This window comes from Typopeltis vanoorti, chromosome 8 (assembly GCF_054136105.1).
Source record: "Typopeltis vanoorti isolate ZY-2024b chromosome 8, IOZ_Tvanoo_1.0, whole genome shotgun sequence".
NCBI lineage: Eukaryota > Metazoa > Arthropoda > Arachnida > Uropygi > Thelyphonidae > Typopeltis > Typopeltis vanoorti.
The window spans coordinates 37,193,493-37,218,067 of record NC_143556.1 but is presented as its reverse complement, the minus strand read 5'-3'; the positions used below and the strand labels follow the sequence as shown (position 1 = coordinate 37,218,067).

Here is a 24,575-nt window from a genome sequence, read left to right as displayed (position 1 = left end):
AGTTAAACTCCCATCTATTACACCTCTTAATAACGAGTCACCGTAAAATACTCTTTCCTTCATTTCTGAAACTCTCCCACTCTTACACTTATTTTTCCTTTCAAACACTTGTTTATTTCTGTTAGCCGAGGCACTCTGGAAAGAGTTTTGCAGGTGCTCCAACTGCCACTGTGCATTGTGTATTACTCCGCGTAACCTTGCGATCTCACTCCTTACAAATAATTCCTCATTTTTTTCATCATTTAGACCATTTTCTCTCTCTGTAAATGTTTTCTGATTCATTCCGGATCACTGGGTAAGTGATAGAATCTTCATCTTCAAGGTTAGCAGAATTAAAAACCTGATTAGACAGAGCAGTGGCTCTAGTTCTGCCATAGGCGATGTCTCTGACATGCTCCTCTATATGTAATTCAATTTATTTTTCTGTCTGACCAAAATAAAGTTATTGTAGTTGCACCAAACATCGTAAACCCCTGGATATTTTATGCTGTCATGTTTTGGCTTTCTTGTACCAAGCAAGAAATGGAGTTTGGTTAGAGGAGTGAAAGAAGTACAGATTTTATATTTTTTAAGAAATTTGGTTAACTTGGGTGAAATGGAGCTGATATACAGAAGAGAAATAAAACCTTTTACATCATTATATATGATTGTAGTCAAGGGTTTCTTGGGGGATGAGGAAGTAGTGTAGAGGATTCAGAGGCAAGTGACCAAGATGTTGAGTGGACTGTGGAATGTTCCCTATGATGATAGATTGAGTGTGTGGACTGCAGAAATTGGTTGATAGGAGAAAAAGAGGGAATATGATAGAAACATTTAAGTTATAAAAGGATTGATATAGGGGAAATGTTTCAGCATTTGGCTAGAGGGACCAGAACACAGGGTCAACCCTAGAAGTTGAATAAAGGTGTGGTTAATAGGGGTGTGAGGACTAAATTTTTTGCTTGGAGAGTTGTGAATGAGTGGAATGGGTTGGCAGAGTCGGTCATGAGAGTTTTGCCTTTTAATGGGTTCAAGGAGAGGTATGATAGATTGGGTCTCCCATGATGAGTCTTCAGACTCCATAGAGGTGCCCATATAATAATAATTGTTGTATTCAATATGGTGAGCAGTGGATTAAATAGGAGATTATTAATAATCTGCATTCAATAACTGTTCTTGTGAAAGTTTGTTAGGAGAAACTTCTTTTTGGATTTCTTCTTCACTGAGTAGGAGGGAGTGAGCATGTTTACTGAATGTAGTCAAGCTTTTGGGGTAGGTAATGATGAGATTGCGCATGAAGTGTCTGTTGGTATGTGTGAGTTTTCTTTATATAGAGATTTTCAGTTTTTCTGACACACGCTATCTTAATATATAATATATATCTTAAGTTCTAGGTGAAACTCATGTTACAGGCTTAATGGAGTGAAATAGCACTAATTCTATGAGCTGTGTCTAAAACAACGCCTAATTGACTATAGTCATCTATTGGGGAAGGACTGATTATTTTAAATAATCAGTCCTTCCCCAATTCTCGAATTTCTCTTCAGTCAGGCACAAAAAAAAAGAAAAAAAAAAGCCAGAATCTTAAAGAAATACAATCTCTGCGCAGCTTTCAAGCCTCACCAAAAGCTTGCTACTCATATACATTCTACTGAAGATCAGTTCCTTCCTCATCTGGAGTATATAAAGTGCCCTGTTCCTGCATGGCTTAATATGGACAAACAGGAAGATCAGCCAACATCTGCATGGAAGAACACACACACACACACACACGAAAAACATCTTCAGTCATGGCTATGGTCATTCGAGCCTGTGAACCATGCTTAGATAAGGCTCATTAATTGGAAAAGATCATCATGCTCCATCACAGTAAATTTAGAAGAAAGAAAGACTATTTTTGGAATTTGCAACTGCTCTCAGAAATCAGCCTTATTTAAATAAATATGATTGCATTCAACTTTCCAAAATATGGGAAACACCAATACTTCAAGATCCCAGTTTGCATCATTGGCTGCCAAAAGGTGCTCACAGAGGGTGCACCACCTAGTTAAGACTTGCCACTAGAGTGTTACACCACTCTAGTCTTAACTAGGTAGTGAAACATGTGGACAAAAGTCCACATGTTTCACAGTTTTGTGTTACAAATCTCATATTGTGCTCCATGACAATGTCTCAGTGGCTGCGATGAAATATTAGAAGAATTAAATATTATTTTTAATCCTTTCTCAATGCTATTAACCCCTCTAACATGAAAATCAGTGTATATACAGGATGAACAGAATTAAAGTATCCCTGCTTAAGGCCTTGTGGAGTGCCAGCCTGTGATTCAAATGCTGCAAAACTTTGCAGGAATACATTGTGCATCATGCAGAAGTGATATTTGAGAGAAAAAAAAAATAGTTTAAAAATTCACCAAATGCATGGAATTTGCACATCACCCAACTCAGCAGGTGCCAGAAGGATTTAAAAAAATGGACACGGTATTTTTTATCATCATTCTGGTTGTTAGTACCATCCACAGTGATAGCACTAGTCTTCTCCCAACATCTTTGTTCATGAAGCTGCACTATCTAAACAATTGCAATGCTGTTGCTGCACTCCGCTAATTTTGTAGCCTGAACAAATTTCACTGAGATCAGCTATCTCCATGTGATCTGCAGTGAGTAATTGTTTTGAAGAAATGGAATCATTGGGAGTTAGACTTGGCAGAGGTCACAAACCAATTAGTACACAACTAGTGAATGAATTTGCTACTGCTATTATAGGTCAGGCAATGAATAATAGCATTGGTTCTTGCAGTGCACATGCTGTATCAAGACAGATGGATGTGTCTTACACAACTGCCTAGGAAATTCTATGGAAGATTCTGCATTTCTACCTATTCAGGTAGAAATGACTCAGGAATTGCACCCACAGGACTTTGAACGTCAGCTGACATTTGCTTTCACATTCCTTGCTTGAGTGGAGTTGGATGCTGCATGGCCGTGGATGATTTTTTTGGGAGATAAGCTCCTTTCACCTGAATGGAGCTGTGAATACCCATAATTTCTGGGTATGGACTATGCAAAATCCACATGCAGTCCACAAATTCCTTTGCATTCATCCAAAGTTACTGTTTGGTGCCGGTTTAGAGCTTTGTTTATCATTAGACCATTTTTCTTTAAAGATATTCACCAGTCGGTTACCACAAGAGGTATCGCTATATGATAAACAAGTTTGTTGTGCACAGCTACAGCAATGCCTGTGCATGGATTCAGCATTTTCATGCAGGACAGAGCTCCTCCACACACTGGTTGATCCATACAGGAGGTTCTTTGAGAACATTTCACGAAGCCAGAGTGATCAGCCGTGCATTTCCCACTGCATGACTGCCCTCGTTCACCTGATTTGATCCCCTGTGATCTCTGGCTCTGGGGATTTCTCAAATACGGTTTATCCGGATCATCCTGATAACTTGCCATCACTGAACACAGCATGTATGCAAAATCAGTCCCAACCAGCTGCATTCTGCCGTTGAACACACTGTGCAAAGGATGCAGTTTGTTGCATACCAGGAAGTGCTTCATGTTGAACAGTACAGCTCATGAATGCATAATGGAAGTGAATAAAAATGTGTTATTTATGCTTGTGTCCTTTTCTTCTTTTTTACACACATGCACACACACTGAAATCTACATTTGATACATCATATAGCGACTCCCTGGTGGTGAATTTTGGAACTACGTTTTTTCTTCAGATATCACTTCTAACATGGCTTATGATATATTATTGAAGTTTCACAGTATTTGGATCACTGTGATCCAAATACCGCGAAACTTGCTCCGCGGTATTTGGATCACTGTGATCCAAATACCGCGAAACTTGCTCCGCAAGGACTTAAACAAGGATACTTTAATTTTAATCACCCTTATATACTATGATTAAAATTAAAGTATCCTTGTTTTCTGGTCAGTAACTAGAAGAAAACCTATAATCTTCCTTCTGCCAGTCTATTATCATAGAAGATACTATGAGACTACATAGGCTGGCAGAAGGAAGATTATAGGTTTTCTTCTAGTTACTGACCAGAAAACCTTTTCATGGCTTTTTTTTTTTTTTTTTTCATTTATTCTTGAGTTAGTTAGTTAATCTGTAGCATAGGTCATTAAGGTTTTTTTTTTTTTTTTTTTCCTTTTCAGAACTCGGAAAAATTTTCCATAGAACTTGCATGATTTCACACAGTAATAAATACTACATATATGCCAACCAACTAACAGGTTACATGTTCAAATACACCACAGTGATAGATGTTTTGTGATTGTGTGGGTTGAATTTGATTGCTTATAGATGTTTATGAGATGAATTTCATTATATGTATGAAACTACTGTGCCAGTTTGGAGGCCTGAAGGGACTTGAAAAAAGTTCCATATTTATATTAGAGCAGGATTTCAGATAATGTAAAAAATAAATAAAAAAGTCAATAAAATAAAAAGTTATAAAAAATTTCATAGTCAATCCATGGTGCTGATGTACTAGAGGTTTACAACCTTTCATTTTCATGGGTGGAGGTAACATAAAAAAAGGGGGGGAGAGAGTATAAGATGGCTGCAGTTGTCTGTTATTTTATTTTTTGATGTTCGTGCCATACATGAGAGGCAGAACTTATAGCACGTTAGTGCCATGTGTGTGTGTGTGTGTGTGGCACAGGTGAGAATTCAGAAGAAAGCTGTTGATGTTTTCTACAAGACTTGAAGGTAATAGTTATTGAGAAATACTTCAAAAGGCTGTCCCAGAGGATAGTGGTAGATTGGAATCAATGAGAAAGTGGAGAAGCAGGTTTAGTATGCTAACAGTTATACTGTAGAGCGATGTTTGGCAGCTGTTACTGCACTATTTTAACAAGCACAGCAGAAAGTGGAGTGATGATGGTTGCCACTTCAATGGAGCAGTGACCATGGAATTACCTGTAGCACAGATCTGAAACACTGATCTATCAGAGATTGAAGTGGGTCTCTGAGGAAGGGATCATCTTTAAGCCAAATTTCTTTTCTTCTGACATCATCGAGAATTTGTAGTCACCTGGATGGGTGAAAATTAGCATCTTGAGTGGAAAAGATTGCTTAGTTTTTTAGAGGCTGAGGAAGCTGCTGATGCAATATGATGTGTTTCTGCCAGAAGATGCTTGAGGTAAATGTCAATTCAAGGAGAGAGATCTGATCCTGTCTGGTGATTTGTGTATTACTGAGGGTAAAGAAAGTTGAGCAGATCCCTTTTGCAAGAGAAAAAGCAAGACTTGCTTTTTGGTTGCAATGAAAGCCACCAGATTATCCTTGCTGCATTGAAGGATGGTATGGAGATCAGTGTTTAAGGCATCGGTTACACATGTTCTTGAAGCTTCAGATGTCTGAGCAGTGCATAATTTAATGAATGAGTAGAATGAATAGCATGTACTATCATCAACAAAGCTTTACATAGGATTGGTGGTGATAGAATACATGCTAAAAAAAATCTTTCAAAGCATAACTAGATGGGAGAGAACAAGGACCCTCTTCCCAAAGTTGTGAGAGAGTATAATTAGCAAGGACATGTAAACAAAATGTTCTTGCTTGGAGTGGATGGATGTTGTGAGTGCACTGAGGCAATTATGAATGCTTTATTAGCAGATATGGTTAAGAAGAGGTATAGACATTGTTAATGTGTGAATAATGGTTAATTTATGCCTCATATTGAGGATCCAGACTCTGTGGTGATACCTGTGTAATAACAACACGCACACACACAAACCATGCATGCATGCATATTTGACATTTGCCCTTATATATTTGAAATCTCAACATCAGTTTTGTTTTCATAAGGTTAAAGCATGGCTAGTCTGCTGTTTACAAGAGTATCTGTTAAGAAGTTGTTTTCATCTATGGCTATCAAGTCTATAAGGAACAACTGGACAGTACCCAAGTAAGTTTAAGCATGGATGCAATTTTCATAATAGAACAATAAGTTTATAATCTGATTATTAGAACAATTTGGTGATAAATGTTTTATGGAATCAACTGAAATTATTGGGGATGTTTTAATATCTTCTGTTAATGTTATAATTTTTTAAAATGTTCTGCATTTAGGTCTACCCACAACATGAAATTACTTACTTATCTTGTTTCTGCATTGCTATATGTGGTGATACAATTTTTTACTTACTGTAGTAAGTATTGTTCAACCTTTATATCAATGACATTGTCAATGGATTGCAAGGGGATATTCAGTTGTTTGCGGATGATGTGAAGCTGGGAAGGGTTATCAGCAATACTGCAGATGTGGCAGCCCTGCAAGAGGATTTGAATCAACTAGACAGATGGGCAAATGAATGGGGATATTGGTTTAATGCAGCAAAATGTAAAGTCTTGAAGTTTGGGATCCACCGATGTTGGAAAAAAAAAAAACAACTGCATCCAAAATCCTAGTATTCTTATAATATTCTTATAACATATAGCATGTATATGTTATAAGAATATTATAAATGTGCGTGTGTGTGTGTGTGTGTGTGTATTATACACATGCACACGTCGGTAGAATGTGAGACATTCTGTATGCTAATATTGAGAATAGATGATACCAGTGGCGCACTCAGGATTTAATCCTGGAGGGGGCCGAGCGCTCAGGATATAACCTTTGGGGGGGGTGCCGAGTTGAGTAGACGTTTTGCGAATACACACTACACATCGCATACGACCTATAACTGAGCATCTGCAGTGATCGCTAATTCATAAGTAGCACACAACATAAATAAAAAAAATGAATTTTAATTAGGAAAAGATTTTTGGAAATTTTTCTAGTGTTTTTTCCTTTTCTTTGGGGGGTGCCCGGGCCCCTTGGCTCCCCCTCTGGGTGCGCCACTGGATGATACATTTTATAATACCTAATGCATTACTTTAAAATACTTTAAGCCATTATGAGACATGCAGATCGCTATTATGAAACTAATTATTATTATTATTTTTGGTCTTACACCAGGAGACGCAAGTTCAGCTAAGATTTTATTATTATTATTATTATTTTCGTGACACCTCCAAGGAGTCCGAAGACTCATCGCAGGAGGACACCTATTGTACAACTCTCCATCTCCACCACTACACTGAACCTCATCTAATCATCTACATCAGCGGCATCTACTGCCCAGCACCATCACAGCTAGTATTTTTTGACTGTAAATTGCGTGTGTTCTGAAGGGCCGATTTGTCTGTATGTGGGATGAAAAACCCGAGTTTCCAGAAGAAAAAACCCTGCTACCTCCGTATGAGATCGGCTAACTCACCTTTGATTGAAAAAAGTCCATATAAAGATTCCTCCCGTCATGATGCGACTCGAACTTAGGCCTTTTCCAATTGAAGGGCACAACGTACCATCGTTCTTCCAATTGCGCTATCTGGAAGGATGGATCTATCTCCACGGGAACAAAGTTGAGGATTTTGGATGCAGTTGTTTTTTTTTTTTTCCAACATCGGTGGATCCCAAACTTCAAGACTTTACATTTTGCTGCATTAAACCAATACCCCAATTCATTTGCCCATCTGTCTAGTTTATTCAAATCCTCCTGCAGGGCTGCCACATCTACAGTATCGCTGATAACCCTTCCCAGCTTCACATCATCTGCAAACAACTGAATATCTCCTTGCAATCCATTGATAATGTCATTGATATAAAGGTTGAACAATACAGGTTCCAGTACTGAGCCCTGTGGAACCCCAATCCGGACATTTAAACCCATTTGCAGCAACTTAAATATGAGCTTATCATGTGGCACCATGTCAATGGCTTTGCAAAATCCAAAAAAAATGGCAGTATATTCCTTTCCCCCTCATGAACTGCTCTTGTCACTTTATTATAAAAGGCAATCATATTACTAAAGCTAGAGCACCCCCCCTAAACAAATCCATGTTGATTCTCACAGATAACATTACCCTCATCTGCCCAACGCTGTATATAGTCCCTCACTAATTTTTCCAAGACCTTAACAACTACTGATAACACACACAAACTGGCCTATAATTAGGTACTTCCAGTCGGCTACTGCCCTCGTGCAGCGGCACTATCTTACCTTCCTTCCATTCGATGAGCACCTTCTTCGCAACCAGACTTTCATTGAAAAGCCAGGTCAAAGGCACTGTCAGTTCCCTAGCACATTCTCTCAAAACCCATGATGAAATACCATCCGGTCCCACAGCTTTACTGGTATCCAGAGTACTCAGTATTTAGAACACACTCTCCTTGCACCTTTAAACCCTGAACCTGCCCTATCCCTCTAGTATTAAAACCTTCTTCAGGATGAAATACTCCAATAAAGTGCTCATTGAACAATTCCACTATGTCTTCTGCATCAGTCACTCTATTCCCATTTTTATCCTGCAATGTCATTCTTCCACAATCATTTCCGCTCCTACTGGCCACATTAGCTAAAACATTCCCTACGATTTTCTTTGGATGTTAGTGTCAATCTCTTGTCATATTCCAGTTTTGCCTCCCTCACCATACTGGTCACTCTCCTGGCCTGCATCTTATATTCTTCGTGTATCCGCCCTCCACCCTTCTCCTTATATCTCTTCCATAATCTCTTTTTCACCTGTAGTTCCTGTTTAATATTGTTTGTCATCCACTTTACACCAAATTGTGTCTGCTTCTTCACTTGTGGAATACAGCTTACAATTGCTGCTAACAAATATTCCTTCACAATTTCCTATGCACTAATGATATGCTGGCTTTCCAATTCTGCCCTCCATGGAACTGCTCCTAGTTGATTCCTAAGACTATTATAATCACCTGCCTTATAATTCCACATACGTTCCCCTTTCTTTGATACACCTGCATGTCTATTCAACTTCCAAGTCAAAACCACATGGTCAATCTCTCCAACTGGTGGGAGAGATGTCATCTCACTTATTATCAGCTCTTCTGATGCTATGACCAAATCCAAAACCCTTGAACCTCTTGTTCCCTTTATTACATGTTTCCTAAGACGTTTGTCCTTCAAGATTTCTAGAAATTCCATCCCCTTATTACTACATGCATTTTCTTCTTCCCAGCTTATACAGTTGTTGTTAAAATCTCTCATAACAATCATTCTTCTAGCACTTACCAAGCTCAACTGCTTAAACATCTCCTGCAGCAAAAATATTTGTTTGCAACATATTAATTACTATACACAAATCACTTTTTTCATGGGAATTGAGGAAGACACTCAGAAAACGTCAAAGTATACTCATTTCCACGCCACCTCTGAGGTAGAGTATGAATTTTTAAAATTTTTTTATTATAAAACTTAGTTGAGAATATAGGTGGTACAATTCAATATTATTATTATTATTACATAACACCTCCAGGGAGTCCAAAGACTCATCGAGGGAGGGCACCTACTCTACAACTCTCCGACTCCACTACACCAACGCCATCTACTGCTCACCCCCACCACTAGTATTTTCACAAACAAACATCCATGGCCACCACGGGATTCGAAACCGCAGCCTTTTGGCTGTAGAGTGGATACGCTAACTACACGGCCAATGAGGTCGGCTGGTTAGCGTATAACATCAAAGGTGAGAGTGAAGTGCAAGCAGAAGAATAATGGAATGTTGCACCCTTTTGAATGGAAAAGACCTGAGTTCAATTCTCATCATTATAGGACTTTTTTAGTTGAAGATGAGTTACCTGATCTCATATGGAAATATCAGAGTTGTTGTCTTTTATCTTCCAGAAACTTGAGTTTTTCATCCTACATTCAGGCAAATTAGCCAGAGAACATATACAGTTTACAGACAAAAGTACTATTAGTGGGTAGTAAATAGCAGTGTGAAAGTGGTATTAATGGTGTTGTACATGTAAATGAAGGATGTAGTTATCATTATTATTATTATGTGAAACCTCCAGGGAGTCCAAGGACTCATCAAGGGATGGTACCTACTTTACAACTTTGTCTCCACAACTCAATCCACCACAGTAAACTGCAACTACACCAACGCCATCTACTGCTGACCACCACCAGTATTTCCACAGACAATCACAAACATCCATGCCAACGGCAGGATTCGAACCTGCAGCCTTTTTGCTGGAGAGGTGGATATGCTAACCACTCGGCCAACCAGGCCAGCTATTATTATCCAGGTTTTTTCCATGGACTCAGAAAACATCGAGAGGCCATTATTCACACAATACATATCATATCTCTCCTTAAACTCATTCATGCACAGCCACCTCTGGCAATCTATTCACCACTCACCAAACAAAAACTCTAATCCTAATACCCTTGCCAACCACATTTTTACTCGGTTTCCATGGGGTGGCCCCTCATTTTCTCCCTTTTCCCCATATCAATAGTCTTCCATATCAATAATATAAAATCCCTTTAATAACATATGCTTCTATTTTGTCTCCTCTTTTTTGTCTATCAGCTAATTTTTGAAGCCCAAAGACCTTTAATCTGCTCTCATGGGGATCATCCCACATACCTACTGCAATCTTTGTCACTTGCCTCTGGACTCTCCACCCTTCTTTGTCCCCATGGAATCTTTATGACCAGATCCGGATAATGACCAGACCAGATCATGCAGTAGTCTATACATGACCTTATAAAGGAGAACAGTCACTTGTTGGTTCTTCAACATCCACACAATCTTTGCTTACACTTGGATAAAGGATTAAACCAAGAGTATAATTTCTTGGCATCTTTAATTTTAACCACATAATCTGATGTGCTGTTTTCACTACCTTTGTAATATGCGCTCTTAACTCCAAGTCCCTGTCCTCCATTACCAATTCCATTACCGATTTATGCAACAGACGTCTATATAGAATCCTATCAAAATGCCTTTGCAAATTCCAGCAGTATCATATCATTGAGTAGCCATTTTCCTTAGCCAACTCCACTGTCACTGTATTATAAAAACTATGTTGTCCCTTATAAAGTATCATATTCCTATCCTCTCCAGAATTCTGTCTTTCACCAATTTCTCCAATACTTTAAGCAACACTCCTGAGATTCTGATTGGTCTATAATTTGCTACTTCTGTCTTGCAGCCTCTTTTATGCAGTAAGACTATTTTCCCCTAATACTAGGGCATAAATTAAACAGCTTGGTCAGAGGAGATGATAATTCCCTGCAGATTCTTGCAATACTTGAACTGATATGCTATCTAATCCCCACAGCTGTGTTTGCATTGAAGTTCTGCAATACTGTATGCATCTCCATTTCTTCAGCCTCTTTCTCCTATCAGTCAGTGTCACATCTAGCATTGAATATCACCGCCTAGATGCTTACACCCCTTGCAAAATGCTGACTCAGTAATTGAACTATTTGATTTGCTTCTGTTACCTCCCCACCATTATTATTTTTTAAAGTCATCCTGCTATAGTCATTCCTCCTTTTACTTGCTATATAATGAAAGAACTCTTTAGGATTTCTTTTGACCTCATCAGTTAGTTTTCTCTCATAATTAGCTTTGATCTTCTTTACAACACATCACCCCTCTCACTTGTACCTTGTTGTACTCGTGCATGTTGATCACCTTTTCTATTATCTTCCCTCAGCAATTTTTTCTTTGTTTGCAGCTCCCTCTTAATGTTTCCATTCATCCATCTAACTCCCTTGATTTATCCTTCTGATTCTGAGTATGCAGTCTGATACTGCTTTCTTCACATGCACCTGACCTCCTCCCATGCACCATCAACATCTCTCTCTCTTCCAAATTCTTATGCCATGACACTGCACTTCTGAGCTTGTCATAATCACTTGCTTTGTAGTTTCACACATATATATCCCTTCTTAGCAGAAAAATTCTGCATGTCTGGCAGTTTCCCAAAGTCAAGACTATGTGATCACTTTCCTCAAGTGGAGGCATAACTAGATTGGTTACTGTTAAGTTCTCTGATGCCATGATTAGATCTAGCACTCTCAAACTGATGTCCCCTCCATTACATGCTGTCTCAAGTAATTATCTCTCAGCAGCTGTATAAATTCCATTTCCTTTCCTCCCTGCAACCATTCCTCTTTTCAATCTGTGACCCACAGTTGAAATCCCCCATAATAATTACTCGACGTATACTCAGAGCTAATTTGACAATGCATTTCATCTACATTTTCCCTTATGTCCTCCCTGGATTATAGCAGCAACCACTTATATACTTTGTCCTGTTGGCTTCTATCTCACACCAGATAGCCTCAAATAAACTACCTCTTCTGGATGTTGACTTCAGTTCTTCTATTATCATTTACAACCCCCCCCCCCATCGTGTTCCTTCTGTCCTCTATGAATAAGCTATATCCTTTGCATTGTATTTCTGTGACTATGTCATCCTCAGTTAACCAAGTCTCACTTATGAGCTTACCAATGCCAAAAGCTCCTTGCCCTTATTCTGAATTCTTCTGGCATTCAGATATAAACTGCAATACTCACTCATCCCACAGCTTACCATACACATTGTATTGCTTAGCCCACTAAAGTTAGGAACATGGGGTGCTACAATTAGCATTGTAGATCACTCCCATTTGCTAAGTGCAGAGACAGGGAATTCTAATTCCCTGTTTAATTCCTAATGCTCACTGAGCAACAGTTTCTCAAGATTCCCAACCCAAATCCATTAAACTGCAATCTACCTTATATAAATTCTCCCTTCTATCAAGTTTATTTCACACCTCTACAAATTCCACAATTGAAGGAATAAATAGCATCAGTGAATTGTGTGAAGCAGAACACCCTCTCACAATGAGTCCTTGGGCTCTTTGGAAGTGTCAGGTAACAAAAATAAAAATTAATTCTCTGTATACATATGATGGTGCAGCATGATGATATTTCATGCTGACTTGGGCGTAACCTGGTTAAAGGCTCCCACAGTTTTCTTCAGGGAACTAGGGCAAATGGTGAAAGGTTAGCTACTGGATGTTGAAAGTGTTGTACTACCTTACCCCAGTCCTGAAGATATTTTCAGGCGCAAACTTTATTTGCTCACACTTGGATAAAGGATTAAACTAAATTTATTATGTTAGCTACTGGAACAAACTTCAACTCTATATTTAGAAGAGGAATAAACCCAATGTGAGAAGAAGAACTGAAGATAAGAACCATCAATATAAAGAGCATTAATAGAAAGGAAATCAAAATTGGAAAAATTTTGAAACCGGAGAAGTACCACATGGACATAATTGGCATTAATGAGATAAAAAAAAAAAGACAAAACAGGTGAGATCTTACTAACTAATAAGTATAGGATATTATATCTGGGAAATAACAATGAAGGAGAAGGAGTAGTGATAGCATTCAGCAGTAGAGTTATGTGGTCAAAGTTCAAAATGGGGAAATGGACAATGAAACTTATTTGTGCCTATGGCCCCATAGAAAGTTCTCCTAAGGAATTTTTTGAATCATTAGAGCAGACATTTGACATAAAGAAATTGGAAAAAGTGTTCATTTTTGGAAATTTAAACAGCAGATTAGAAAATGAATCCCGGTAGACATATAGAAACATTTTGGGAAAATTTGGAGAAAAGGGAAAAAATAATAATAATGGTATCTGCTGGATTTCTGCTCAGAATATGAACTGGTCATTACTAACACCATTTTCCAACATAAAGATATGCACAAGTTCAAGTGGAGAGAAGCAAGAATAAGAAAAGGCCTCATTGACTGTGTCATTGTTGATTAGTGATATCTTCATGCTTATTCAGGAAACAAGTGTGTACAGAGGATTTCAAATTGGAAGTGACCATTACTTATCAGTAAGTAGGATAAAAATAGATATCACTTTGAAAAGAACAATATATAAGAAAATTTTAAAAAGAATTAAAATTGAGCAGCTTTTACAGGTAAACTACAGACTCAACTATACATACATTATTTGAGTAAAAAAATGAAATAGTTTGGAAACAAGATCCAAATCTTGGAGTCTCAGTTGCAAATTCTGAAGGAAACTGACTGATTCAGCTAGTGAAGTATGTTGTGAAGTTGTCTGCAAGAATAGAAAAATAAGAGCACCATGGTGGACACAAGATGTTAAAGAAACAGTCCAGGACAAGAGGAAAGCATACTGAAAATTTCTATCACATAAGGAGGCACATGCCCTAAATGAATATAGAGAAAAATGTAAGAGAGCTGTGTATAAAAGTAGCTAAATGAAAGTCATAGAAAGACTTCACAGTAAGAATATAGACAGTAAATATCAGGAAGGTGTGAAAATGTTCTAGAAGCTATTAAAAAAGTTTAGAAATAAATCAAAGATGATGAAGGTGACATGAAAACTGAAGATATGCTACATGTCTGGAGTAATTACTTTTGAAAGACTGTTAAATGACACAAGCAGTAACAGAACAGCAGTAGAAAATTTACAAGAGGAATGAAAACAGGAGTACATATCAGTACTTGAGGTAGAAAAAGCTATTCAAAACTGGAAATATGGAAGAAATGCAGTTAGAGTAGATGATATTCCACCAGAAATGCTTAAATGTGGAGGTATAAAAGTTTTGCAGTGGATATACTGCATAATTCGGAAGACCTGGTCAGAAGGTTGAATTCCAGATGATTGGAGTAGAGCTCTCATAATTCCCCTAATATAAAAAAAAAGGAATAAAGCTAAATGTGAGAATTACACAAAAAATTCTCTACTAAGTGTTCTGTGTAAGATTTGTGCAAACATACTTGAAAAGAGGTTGAGAAAGATTGTGGAAGAAAAACTTGGAGAACAACAAGCTGGGTTCAGGCCAAATAGAGTGTCAAGATCAGATTTCACTTTAAGATAAATAGTTGAGAAATTGTGGAAACAAGACAAGAATCTGGACTTAAGTTTTGTAGATCTGGAAAAGGCAAGGTGCCCAGAGAAAAGCTCTTCTTAACATTACAATTATATGAAACATTAAATGAAGTCTAAAATTTAATGACTTCATTTAATGAAGTCATAGACTAATCTGGAGGAAAATTGTTGATAGGAGATTAATAATAATGGAAACTTAATCATTTAGTGGTGTCCTGAGTCTCCTGAGAAGGACCCTGACCTGTAGAGATAAAAGAGTTATCGTTCCATTGTATAAGACCCTGATTAGACCCCCACTTAGACTATTGTTCCCAGGATTTGAAGGGGATAAATAAACTTTGGAAAGGGTACTGTTAGATCTGAAATAGGCGACTTCAAATTTTACATGACGTCACCATTCCAGAATCTAACAATCAACAAAAAATATATATGCATACTTATCTTTTAGCGCAGTATAACTATGTTGTTTTTTGTAACAACATCTTGTATGATAAACTGTGAATTATGTGAATTTAAATTAATGTATCTATATGTCTAACATAAATGTAAGTCAGCAAAAGGGGCAGATATGAGAGAAATCATTAGTGAAATATTATAAATGAAAGAATGCATATTATTCAGCAACATAGGGCAAAGATCGCCCTAATACTATAAGAGCAGCGTAAGCACCTGCAGGCATCACATCTAAGAAGAAATCATGATGCATACGTTCCCGGAAACAAGAAGTCCCGTACGTTGATTGGTGAAGTCACCCAGCCTGAGACCAATGGGTGAGACAATAAGAGAAATTCAAACTCAGAAAGGTGGCGCTCTAGGGGAGCGAATAAAACCCACGACACGGACATAAATCCCCCCATTTTTTCTTGTTCCTGCATTTCTCTTCGTATGCTCCAAGAGTTCTTCGCAGTTCGGCTCTCATTTTTGAGGGCTGACTCATGAAAGGATCTGCCATGACACCATAGCAGATTTCGGCAAGATCAACCGTGGGCCGTAATGAGAAGGTCATTGACGTAAAACCTAGCAGAGAGACAGCGCCCAGCTCAGGCGGACACGTGTAACCCACGTGGCGATGAGATTGAGACAACCAGAATCAAAACAAAGAAGGAAGGACGGAAGAAAACCGATAAAGAATAGTATATAAGTACTCTCACTTGTTCTAGCCCCTTTTGAGAATTGACTAACAATGTTAAGAGAATGCAACCTAAAATTTGTAAAATGGAAGAAAGAGTGAAGAACTAAGATTTATGTAAATGACTATGCTTTTGAAATGAACTTTAAGAACTTTCAGTTAAATAGAGATTCTGTTGTAATTAATCCGAGAGAGATTATAAATGTGCTAAAATGCTTTAATGTCCAATTGAGCTGTAATTAAGAATGTATTATATGTTGAGTTATTGAATTTGCTAACATTTTGAAGTCAATGCATAATGGTTTTAAGAGTGAGAGAGTGAATGAATGGTAGAAGTTTAAAATTAGATTTGATAACCACTTTAACTTGTATGGCATTATATAATGAGTTTAATAAATATTTTGATTCCTTACTTACATGTGTTTCTGATCATGATGACTGACCCTGACCCTTCATAAAACTTCGAACCTGTGATCATGTGTGTGTGTGTGTGTGGGAATACCCCAATTGAAAGTAGTAGGGCACGACTGCAAATAAAATAAAATAAGCCAGAGAACCCAAGGCTTCTAAGAATTCAATTAGCATTATTAGTGGCACCTGATATTCTATGATTACCCTAAAGTCTGAGTTTGTCTCTAACCTTAAGGCCCAGGCTGGCGCAGATAAAAAAAATAAATTTTGCCAGAGTGACCAGGGTAACTCATGGAATTCAGGGAACAGGTAATTTCTGGTGGCCCTTAAAAGGTTAAATTACGTAAGAAAAGGTATAAGAGAAGCGAGACATAACGTTAAGATTAATATTAATGAAGATCACATGACAATGGCGCAACCTACATAACAAAGAGGTACATGCGATAGAATTTGATATAGTGGCTGAAGTAGGAAAGGATAAAGTTAAATAAATTGCCTCGATATATCAATATCAGAGATATACAAACGCAACAGTACAGAGGCAGATAACAAAGATGGTATTAGGACTGTACAGCGTTAGTTATGAAGACAGGCTGGTGGAATGTGGACTGCAGAGTTTCGTAAATAGAAGAAGGAGTGGTGATATGATTGAGACTTTTAAACTGTTGAGAGGTAGTTACAGGGTTGACATTGGGGAGTACATCCACTTGTTGGAATAGCGGGAAGGAGCGATGACAAGGGGCCATCCCTGGAAGTTATGAAAGGAAGCTGTGAGCAAGAGGGCAAGGAGTGGTTTCTTTGCATAGAGGATGGTTGAACCGTGGAATGCATTGCCTGATAGAGTGGTAAGAGCAAGAATGTTCAATGAGTTCAAGGAGTGGTATGATAGACTGTGTTTCCTAGGAAGGACCTCCCACGATGAGTCTTCTGACTCCATGGAGGCCTGAGTAATAATAATCCTTCACTAGGAGGGTTCAACCACTCCTAAGGCATGTTCAAGGAACGGGGAGAACCTCACAGGAATAAATAAATAAAGTGCTGTCAGAGTAGGCCGAATATCCCTTCAGGGTACATTTCAAGAAACTGATTGATGATGCTGAGAAAAGTAGAAAGACACTATCAGAAATACTATTGCAGGGAACTTTCATGCCAGACTTTAACTATCATCTCATACATTTGAACTTTAACAATCATCTCATGACTAGTATTTAAAGATTATTTTGAATTATATAATATAATTTCTTGATTTATGCTAATTAACTGTTAATGAAACATTACTTATTGTTTTGAAAATTGTTTATTTTGCAGTCTTCAAAAATTCAGATGGAAGGATCCTTCTCAAAAGAACAGCAATAGTTTTTACTTATATAAGAACTTTGTTCAGTCTATAAAGCTTTTATGTAGTGGTAAGGAAACTCAGAAGTCTCTGATTTTATGCAGATCCCTTAAAATTAGTATTCAAATCGTGGCAGGATGGTCTATAATCAATTTGTGCACTAGACATGTTATTTGTCAGAGAAAGGAGTATAGTCGATTGGTTGGTGACATTGGAGGCATTGAAAAATCTCATACAGAAGCAGTTTTTGATTGGCATAATTTTCTACAGCTGCTATGGCCTGAAATATGGTATCTGTTATTGGCTTTTGCTGTAAGTATCTTGTATTTCTAGGTCCATTTGAAAGAAAAAAAAAAATTCTTCCTCAGTTTGTCATCTGTGTTTTTCAGCTAACTATAAATGATTACATTTAAAAATGATTACATTTATAACATTTCATATTTATTAGTTAAAAAAAGAGTTAATTTTTAATCTGATTAATGCATTGTTGATATAATTATCACATTAAATCGAGATAAATTATAGCTTTAAAGAATAATTAAGTGGTCATTATGCACGCACACACAGTAGTAAACTGGGACTGATTATGATTAGTTCTAAAACTGGTTGTTCAACTTGTAAATTTTTTAAGAATCACATGTTAAATTAAAAAAACATCATAGATGCAACTATGAATGTGGTGGTAACATATAAATCATCTCATATTCTTTCATTCTCTGTCAATATCTCTCAGAAAAGAGAAAGGGATGTTTGACTAAGAAAGAGAGAAGGAAAAATTAAGCAGAGAATCTGATACAGCAATTCTATCATAAGAGGTGTACTTGGGAAGGGAGTGACAAAATCATGCTTACCGGGTGCAAAAATTAATGATGTTAGTGAGGCTGTTAGAATGGAAAAGGATAAACTGAAAGAGTTAATTGTTTGGCTGGAATGAATGATTTGAAAGGAGAAAAGTATGGTATAAGGACATGGAAGAGTTACTGAAAGTAGCAAAAGAAAATAGTGAGAGAGTTAAGATGGTGAGTCTGTTACCACAGTATGACAGAGTTTAGTTGAAAAGGAGGGCCATAATAGCAAATGAGTCATGTGTAGGTTATGCAGGAGGAATGATGTGGAACTTGTGGATCTGTGGAGCAAGTTTAATAGATGAAAGGACTTACACAATTAGGATGGTTTGCATCTGAATGGATTGCTGTTTAAGAGATACTTTAGCAATGAAAGTTTTCTTTTAATTAACATGAAAAACACAAGGAAGAAGTAATACTATTTATTTAAGGCCACATATTTCAGCTTGATTATTTCAGGCCATTATCAATGGTGATGATAATTAATTAGAAGGTAGAATGTGAATTAATTTAATTATTCATTAGCTATTTTTTAAAAAAATATTGATATGTAATTAGAATAAGACTTTTTCATATCTTAGATAGAGAGACGCTGTCATTCCGATTTAAGATTGTACAGTGAATTAAGGCCTCAGTGCTTTCTTTAAACAAACATTCAAATTTATACCGACCGTGTGTTTCAAACCATAGGATATTGTGGCTTTATCTATTCCATGCTGTGCCAAGCCAGGTTTCTCAGATTTAGTGTTGCTAATATAAGATTGTATTCCAATAACAAGGAAATAGTACATAGAGTTCCAATTCTGTACATTTCTGGTATCTCAGAACCCGTTTTCAGAATTCTTAAGAAATACAATTTAGTGACTACTTTTCTCCTTATCAATAAACTATCAGCATGGATTCCACCTTGTGACTTACTTTGAACAAACTGGAGACAGTAGAAAAGAGAATACAAGAATGCTTATCTTATATTAGCAACAGTAAATCTCAGAAATCTAGCTTAGAATAAATACAGACCACAATATCCTATGGTCTGAAATACACTCTTACTTCATTGATGTTGGTATAAATTTCAGTGTTAGTTTAAAGAAAGTGCTGAGGCCTTACTTCATCATCCAAATTGGATTGACTTCCTCTCTTTAAGATTATTATTAGTATTATTATTCAGGCCTCCATGGAGTCAAATGACTCATCGTGGGGAAGTCCTTTCTAAGAAACACAAGTCTATCAAGACTCATCGAGGAAGGTCCCTCCTAGGAAACACAAAGTCTATCATACCACTCCTTAAACACATTGACAGTTCTCGCTCTCACCACTCTATCAGGCAATACATTCCATGGTTCAACCATCCTCCATGCAAAGAAACCACTCCTCACGCTCTTTCTCACAGTTTCCTTTCGTAACTTTTAGGGAAGGTCCCTTGTCATGACTCCTTCCTGCTGTTCAACCAAGAGAAAGAACTCCCCAATGTCAACCATGAACAGTTTAAAAGACTCAATCATATCACCTCTCCTTCTTCTATCCACCAAACTCTGCAGTCCACACTCCCTCAGCCGATCCTCATAACTAACATTGTACAGTCTTGAAACCATCTTTGTTATCCACTTCTGTATGCCACAGTTAATTTATCCCCTTCAAATCCTGGGGACCAAATCTGAGAACAGTAGTCTAAGTGTGGTCTGATCAGAGTCTTATACAACAGAATGATAACCTTTTTATCTCTGAAGGTCAGTGTCCTTCTCATTATTGCAGCAATCCTCTGTGTCACCCTCACTACCTTTGCAATATGTCCCCTAAATTTCAGGTTTCTATCAATCATCAACCCCGGATCTCTTGTCTCCCCTACTTCCTCCAGTTTAACTCCTCCCATAGGTATGCAGCGTCCCATTGATGTGTCCCAAACCTCAAGACCTTACATTTTGCTGCATTAAACCGACACCCCCATTCATTTGCTGATCTATCTAGCTTATTCAAATCCTCTTGCAGGGCTACCACATCTGCACTATTACTAATAACCCTTCCCAGCTTCACATCATCTGCGAATAACTGAATATCCCCTTGCAATCCACGGACAATGTCATCATTGATATAAATGTTAAACAATATAGGTCCCAGTACTGAGCCCTGTGGAACCCCACTCGTAACCTTCTGCCTCTTTGATATTGTTCCATCATACACAACTCTCTGATACCTATTGGACAGCCAATCCTGAATCCAGTTGACCAATCTGACATCCAGACCCATGTGCTGCAACTTGAATATCAGCTTATCATGTGGCACCCTGTCAGATGTCTTTGCTAAGTCTAGGAAAATGGCAGTATATGTCTTTCCCTCATCTAATGCTCTTGTAACTTTATTATAAAAGGCTAGCATATTGCTAAAACAATAGTGCTCCTTCACAAATCCATGTTGACTCTCACAGATAACATTACCCTCATCTGCGCAATGCTGTATACGGTCCCTCACTACTTTCTCCAAGATCTTAATAACTACTGATGACACACAAACTGGCCTATAATTAGACACTTCCAGTCTACTACTGCCCTTATGCGATGGCACTATCTTACCTTCCTTCCATTCCATGAGCACCTTTTCTGCAGCCAAACTTTCATTGAAAAGGCAGGTCAAAGGCACTGTCAGTTCCCTAGCACATTCTCTCAAAACCTGTAATGAAATACCATCCGGTCCTACAGCTTTACTGACATCCAGAGTACTCAGTATTTGGAACACACTCTCCTCCTGCACATCTAAACCTTGAACCTACCCTATCCCTCTAGTATTCAAATTGACTCCTCAGGGATGAAATACTCCCATAAAGTGTTCATTGAACGATTCCACTATGTCCTCTGCATCAGTCACTCTTCCCATTTTTAACCCACAATATCATTCTTCCACAGTTATTTCTCCTCCTACTGTCCACATAGCTAAAAAATTCCCCAGGATTTTCCTTGGATCTAAGGGCTAAGCTTTTCTCATATTCCAGTTTCGCCTTCCTTACCATACTATTCACTCTCCTGGCCTGTGTCTTATATTCTTCATGCATCTTCTCTTCACCTGTCTCCTTATATCTCTTCCATGGCCTCTTTTTTGCATGCATTCCTGTTTAATATTGTTTGTCATCCACTTTCTTTCAAATTGTGTCCTCTTCTTCACTCTTGGAACACAGCTTTCCATTGCTGCTACCAAATATTTCTTCACAATTTCCCAAGCATTAATGATATCCCGGCCTTCCAATTCCTCCCTCCACGAAATTTCTCCAAGTTGACGTCTAAGACTATTATAATCACCTGCTTTATAATTCCACATACATTCCCATCTCCTTGATACTCCTGCATGCCTATTCATTTTCCAAGTCCAAACCATATGGTCACTCTCTCCAGCTGGTGGGAGAGATGTCATTTCAGTTATTATCAACTCTTCTGATGCTATAACCAAATCCAAACTCTTGAACCTCTTGTTCCCTCTGTTACATGTTGCCTAAGACATTTGTCCCTCAAGAATTCTAGAAATTCCATTCCCTTATTGCTACATGCATCTTCTTCTTCTTCCCAATTTATGCTGCTGTAGTTGAAATCTCCCATAACAATCATTCTTCTTTCACTTGCCATGCTCAACTGTCTCGACATCTCCTGGTCCCCACCCGCTGTGCTCCTTGGTCTGTAACAATACCCCACTAAATATCCTGTCTTGCCCACCTCCACCTCGCACCATATGCTTTCAAAATCATTAGTGTCACAGCATTCCAAAGCCTCCACTCATAGGTCGTCACTTATCCTAAGCAGTACTCCACCACGCTTTCCCTTCCTATCCTGCCAAAAAATGCTGCACCCAGCAACTTCTATTCCTGTTATTATATCCTCTTCTGTCAACCACATCTCGGTGATCCCAATAATCTTTGGCCAGGCTGATGCTATCAGTGCCACCAGTTCCTCTACCTTATTCCGAATACTTCTGGCATTAGTATAAAGCATAAAAATGCCATTGTTTCTATACTCAGCATTATCCCCCCTAGACTCCACTGGGCTCATCATTACCTGATGTCATCCCTCTTCTCCCAAGTACCCATTCCCACAAGAGGCCACCCCTGCTACAATCCACACTGGGACACACTGACTCATTGAGAACAGCAATCTCTCCAGATGCCTACGTCCTTCCTCATTCAAATGCAAGCGGTCAACGCACTCCAAGCATCCACATATTCCAATCCTCTCTTCTGACACATTCTCTCTATTATGCCATTCAATATCACTGCTCTTCTGCTCAGCTCGTCACTATCATACCTAGGCAACGCATACACTATCTTTCCTTTCTGTGTCTTCTTTCGTACACCGTCAAGCAAGAATCTCATATTTCTCGCTGCCCTACTTACATTACCACTCAAATCATTTGTTCCTACCATCACAATGATCTCATCCACCCTTTCACCTCTCTTAATTGCCATAGCTACACTTTTTATCATTCCTCCTGGCAAACACTCCTCATGCATCCTATCTTGAACACCATGGATCATTGAGTCCCCATACATTACACCTCTTACCACCTTATTCCTCGATTGCTCACATGCATCCCTCACTCTCTCTCTCCTGTAACACTCTCTCTCTGTGCTCCCCTAATTACCTGCCTTCCTGACATCACTCTATCCGTAGTCCATGTGTTCCCTTGCATTCCTCTCATTCCCTCTCTCCTGCTGTTTCCATTCTTTCCTCTTCCATCATTCCTATATCTGACCCTCATTCCCTCTCTTCCACTTATCCTATTCTCACCTCTTCTATCACTCCCATAACTCTCTCTCTCATTCCTTCTCTTTTACTGTTCCTATTCTCTCTTCTTCTACCATTCCCATAACTCTCTCTTCTTCTATCATTCCCATAACCTGTCTATAACTCCTCCTCTGATTCACCTTGCATTCGTCTCTTTCAACCGCCTAATTTCATCTTTCACACTTCTCATCTCATTCCCCAGACATTCCACCTGCTCATCTATCTCTCTCTCTCTGTAAGTCAGCCACACTTGTTTGCCATTCATCCTCCCAGATATGGGAGGATGAAATGTCTTACAAAAATCATACATCAATAATTTTTTGTTAAATAGCTAATGAATAATTAATATTGCAATATTCCCTTGGTTATACCATTGCATTGTTTTATGTATAATAGCATGTGGCTCTTACTTCTTCAAATCAGTTAATCCATTGTTCACGTTCTACCTTGTAACACTATCTTGTAATTAACTATTGTCACCACTGATGATAGCCTGTAATATTCAGGCTGAAATATGTGGCCTTAAATAAATAGTACTACTTGTTCCTTGTGTTTTTCATGTTAATTAAAAGAAATCTGAATGGATTTGGAGTCTTGAAAAAGTGTTGTTGAAATGAACGTGGATGTCAATAATCAGAGAAAATAAAAATTTTAGGGGAGAAGCTGTTGAGCAAGTACACAGATACTTATGAGGCAGTTGAGTGTAAGAATTTGCACAAAAATGGCCAAGTTAGTACCACTGTTAACAAGCAAGAGTCTGTTTTGGGTGCCAGGACTGTGAATGAGTTCAAAGCAAAATATGATAGATACTACACAAATGTTGGATAATGCTTGGCATGATGTTTATGGCCTCTTTCGATGAGTCTAAGGACTCCTTGCAGTTGCTAATAATAATAATAATAATTATTATTATTATTTATTATTATTGGAGTCCTCCATGCAGTCCTTGACTCATCGAGGGAAGGTCACATGGCAGGAAGGAAATGGAAATTATACATCTATTGAAAGATAATTACTTGAAGCAGATTGTGACAGAAGGACTCGGAGTACAGGAGTGTTGGATCTAGTTATAGGATTAAAATACCTGTCTATAACTAAGGTGACTATTGCCTCTGATTTGGGGAAAGTGATCATAGTTTTACTTGGAAGGTAGCAAAACATGGGGAAATTCCATTTAAGAAGATGTACGTGTGTAACTACAAGGCAGGTGATTATGATACACAGGAGGCAGCTTAAAGCAATACCATGGAACAAAGATCTGCAAAGAACAATGTTCACAGTACATGGAGGGTGGAGGAATAGTCTAGAACAGGGGTTCCCAACCCTATGCCCATGGGCACCATGGCGCCCG

At 38.1% G+C, this 24,575-nt stretch overlaps 1 protein-coding gene across 8 annotated transcripts in view; it reads left to right on the top strand.

Moving 5' to 3' along the window:
* The window catches only part of LOC150103932 (mitochondrial potassium channel ATP-binding subunit), a 320,223-nt gene that overhangs the window by 15,214 nt on the left and 280,434 nt on the right, over positions 1-24,575 (top strand). For 6 of the 8 annotated variants that reach the window (XM_090396614.1, XM_090396615.1, XM_090396617.1 and 3 more), the window contains exons 2-3: positions 5,815-5,914; positions 17,592-17,931. In XM_090396614.1, coding sequence (XP_090252740.1) covers positions 5,823-5,914; positions 17,592-17,931 — 432 coding nt within the window. In that variant the 5' untranslated portion in view covers positions 5,815-5,822. Of the gene's footprint in view, positions 1-5,814; positions 5,915-17,591; positions 17,932-24,575 lie in introns of those variants that run through there. The other 2 variants (XM_090396621.1, XM_090396620.1) reach the window with 1 other exon arrangement.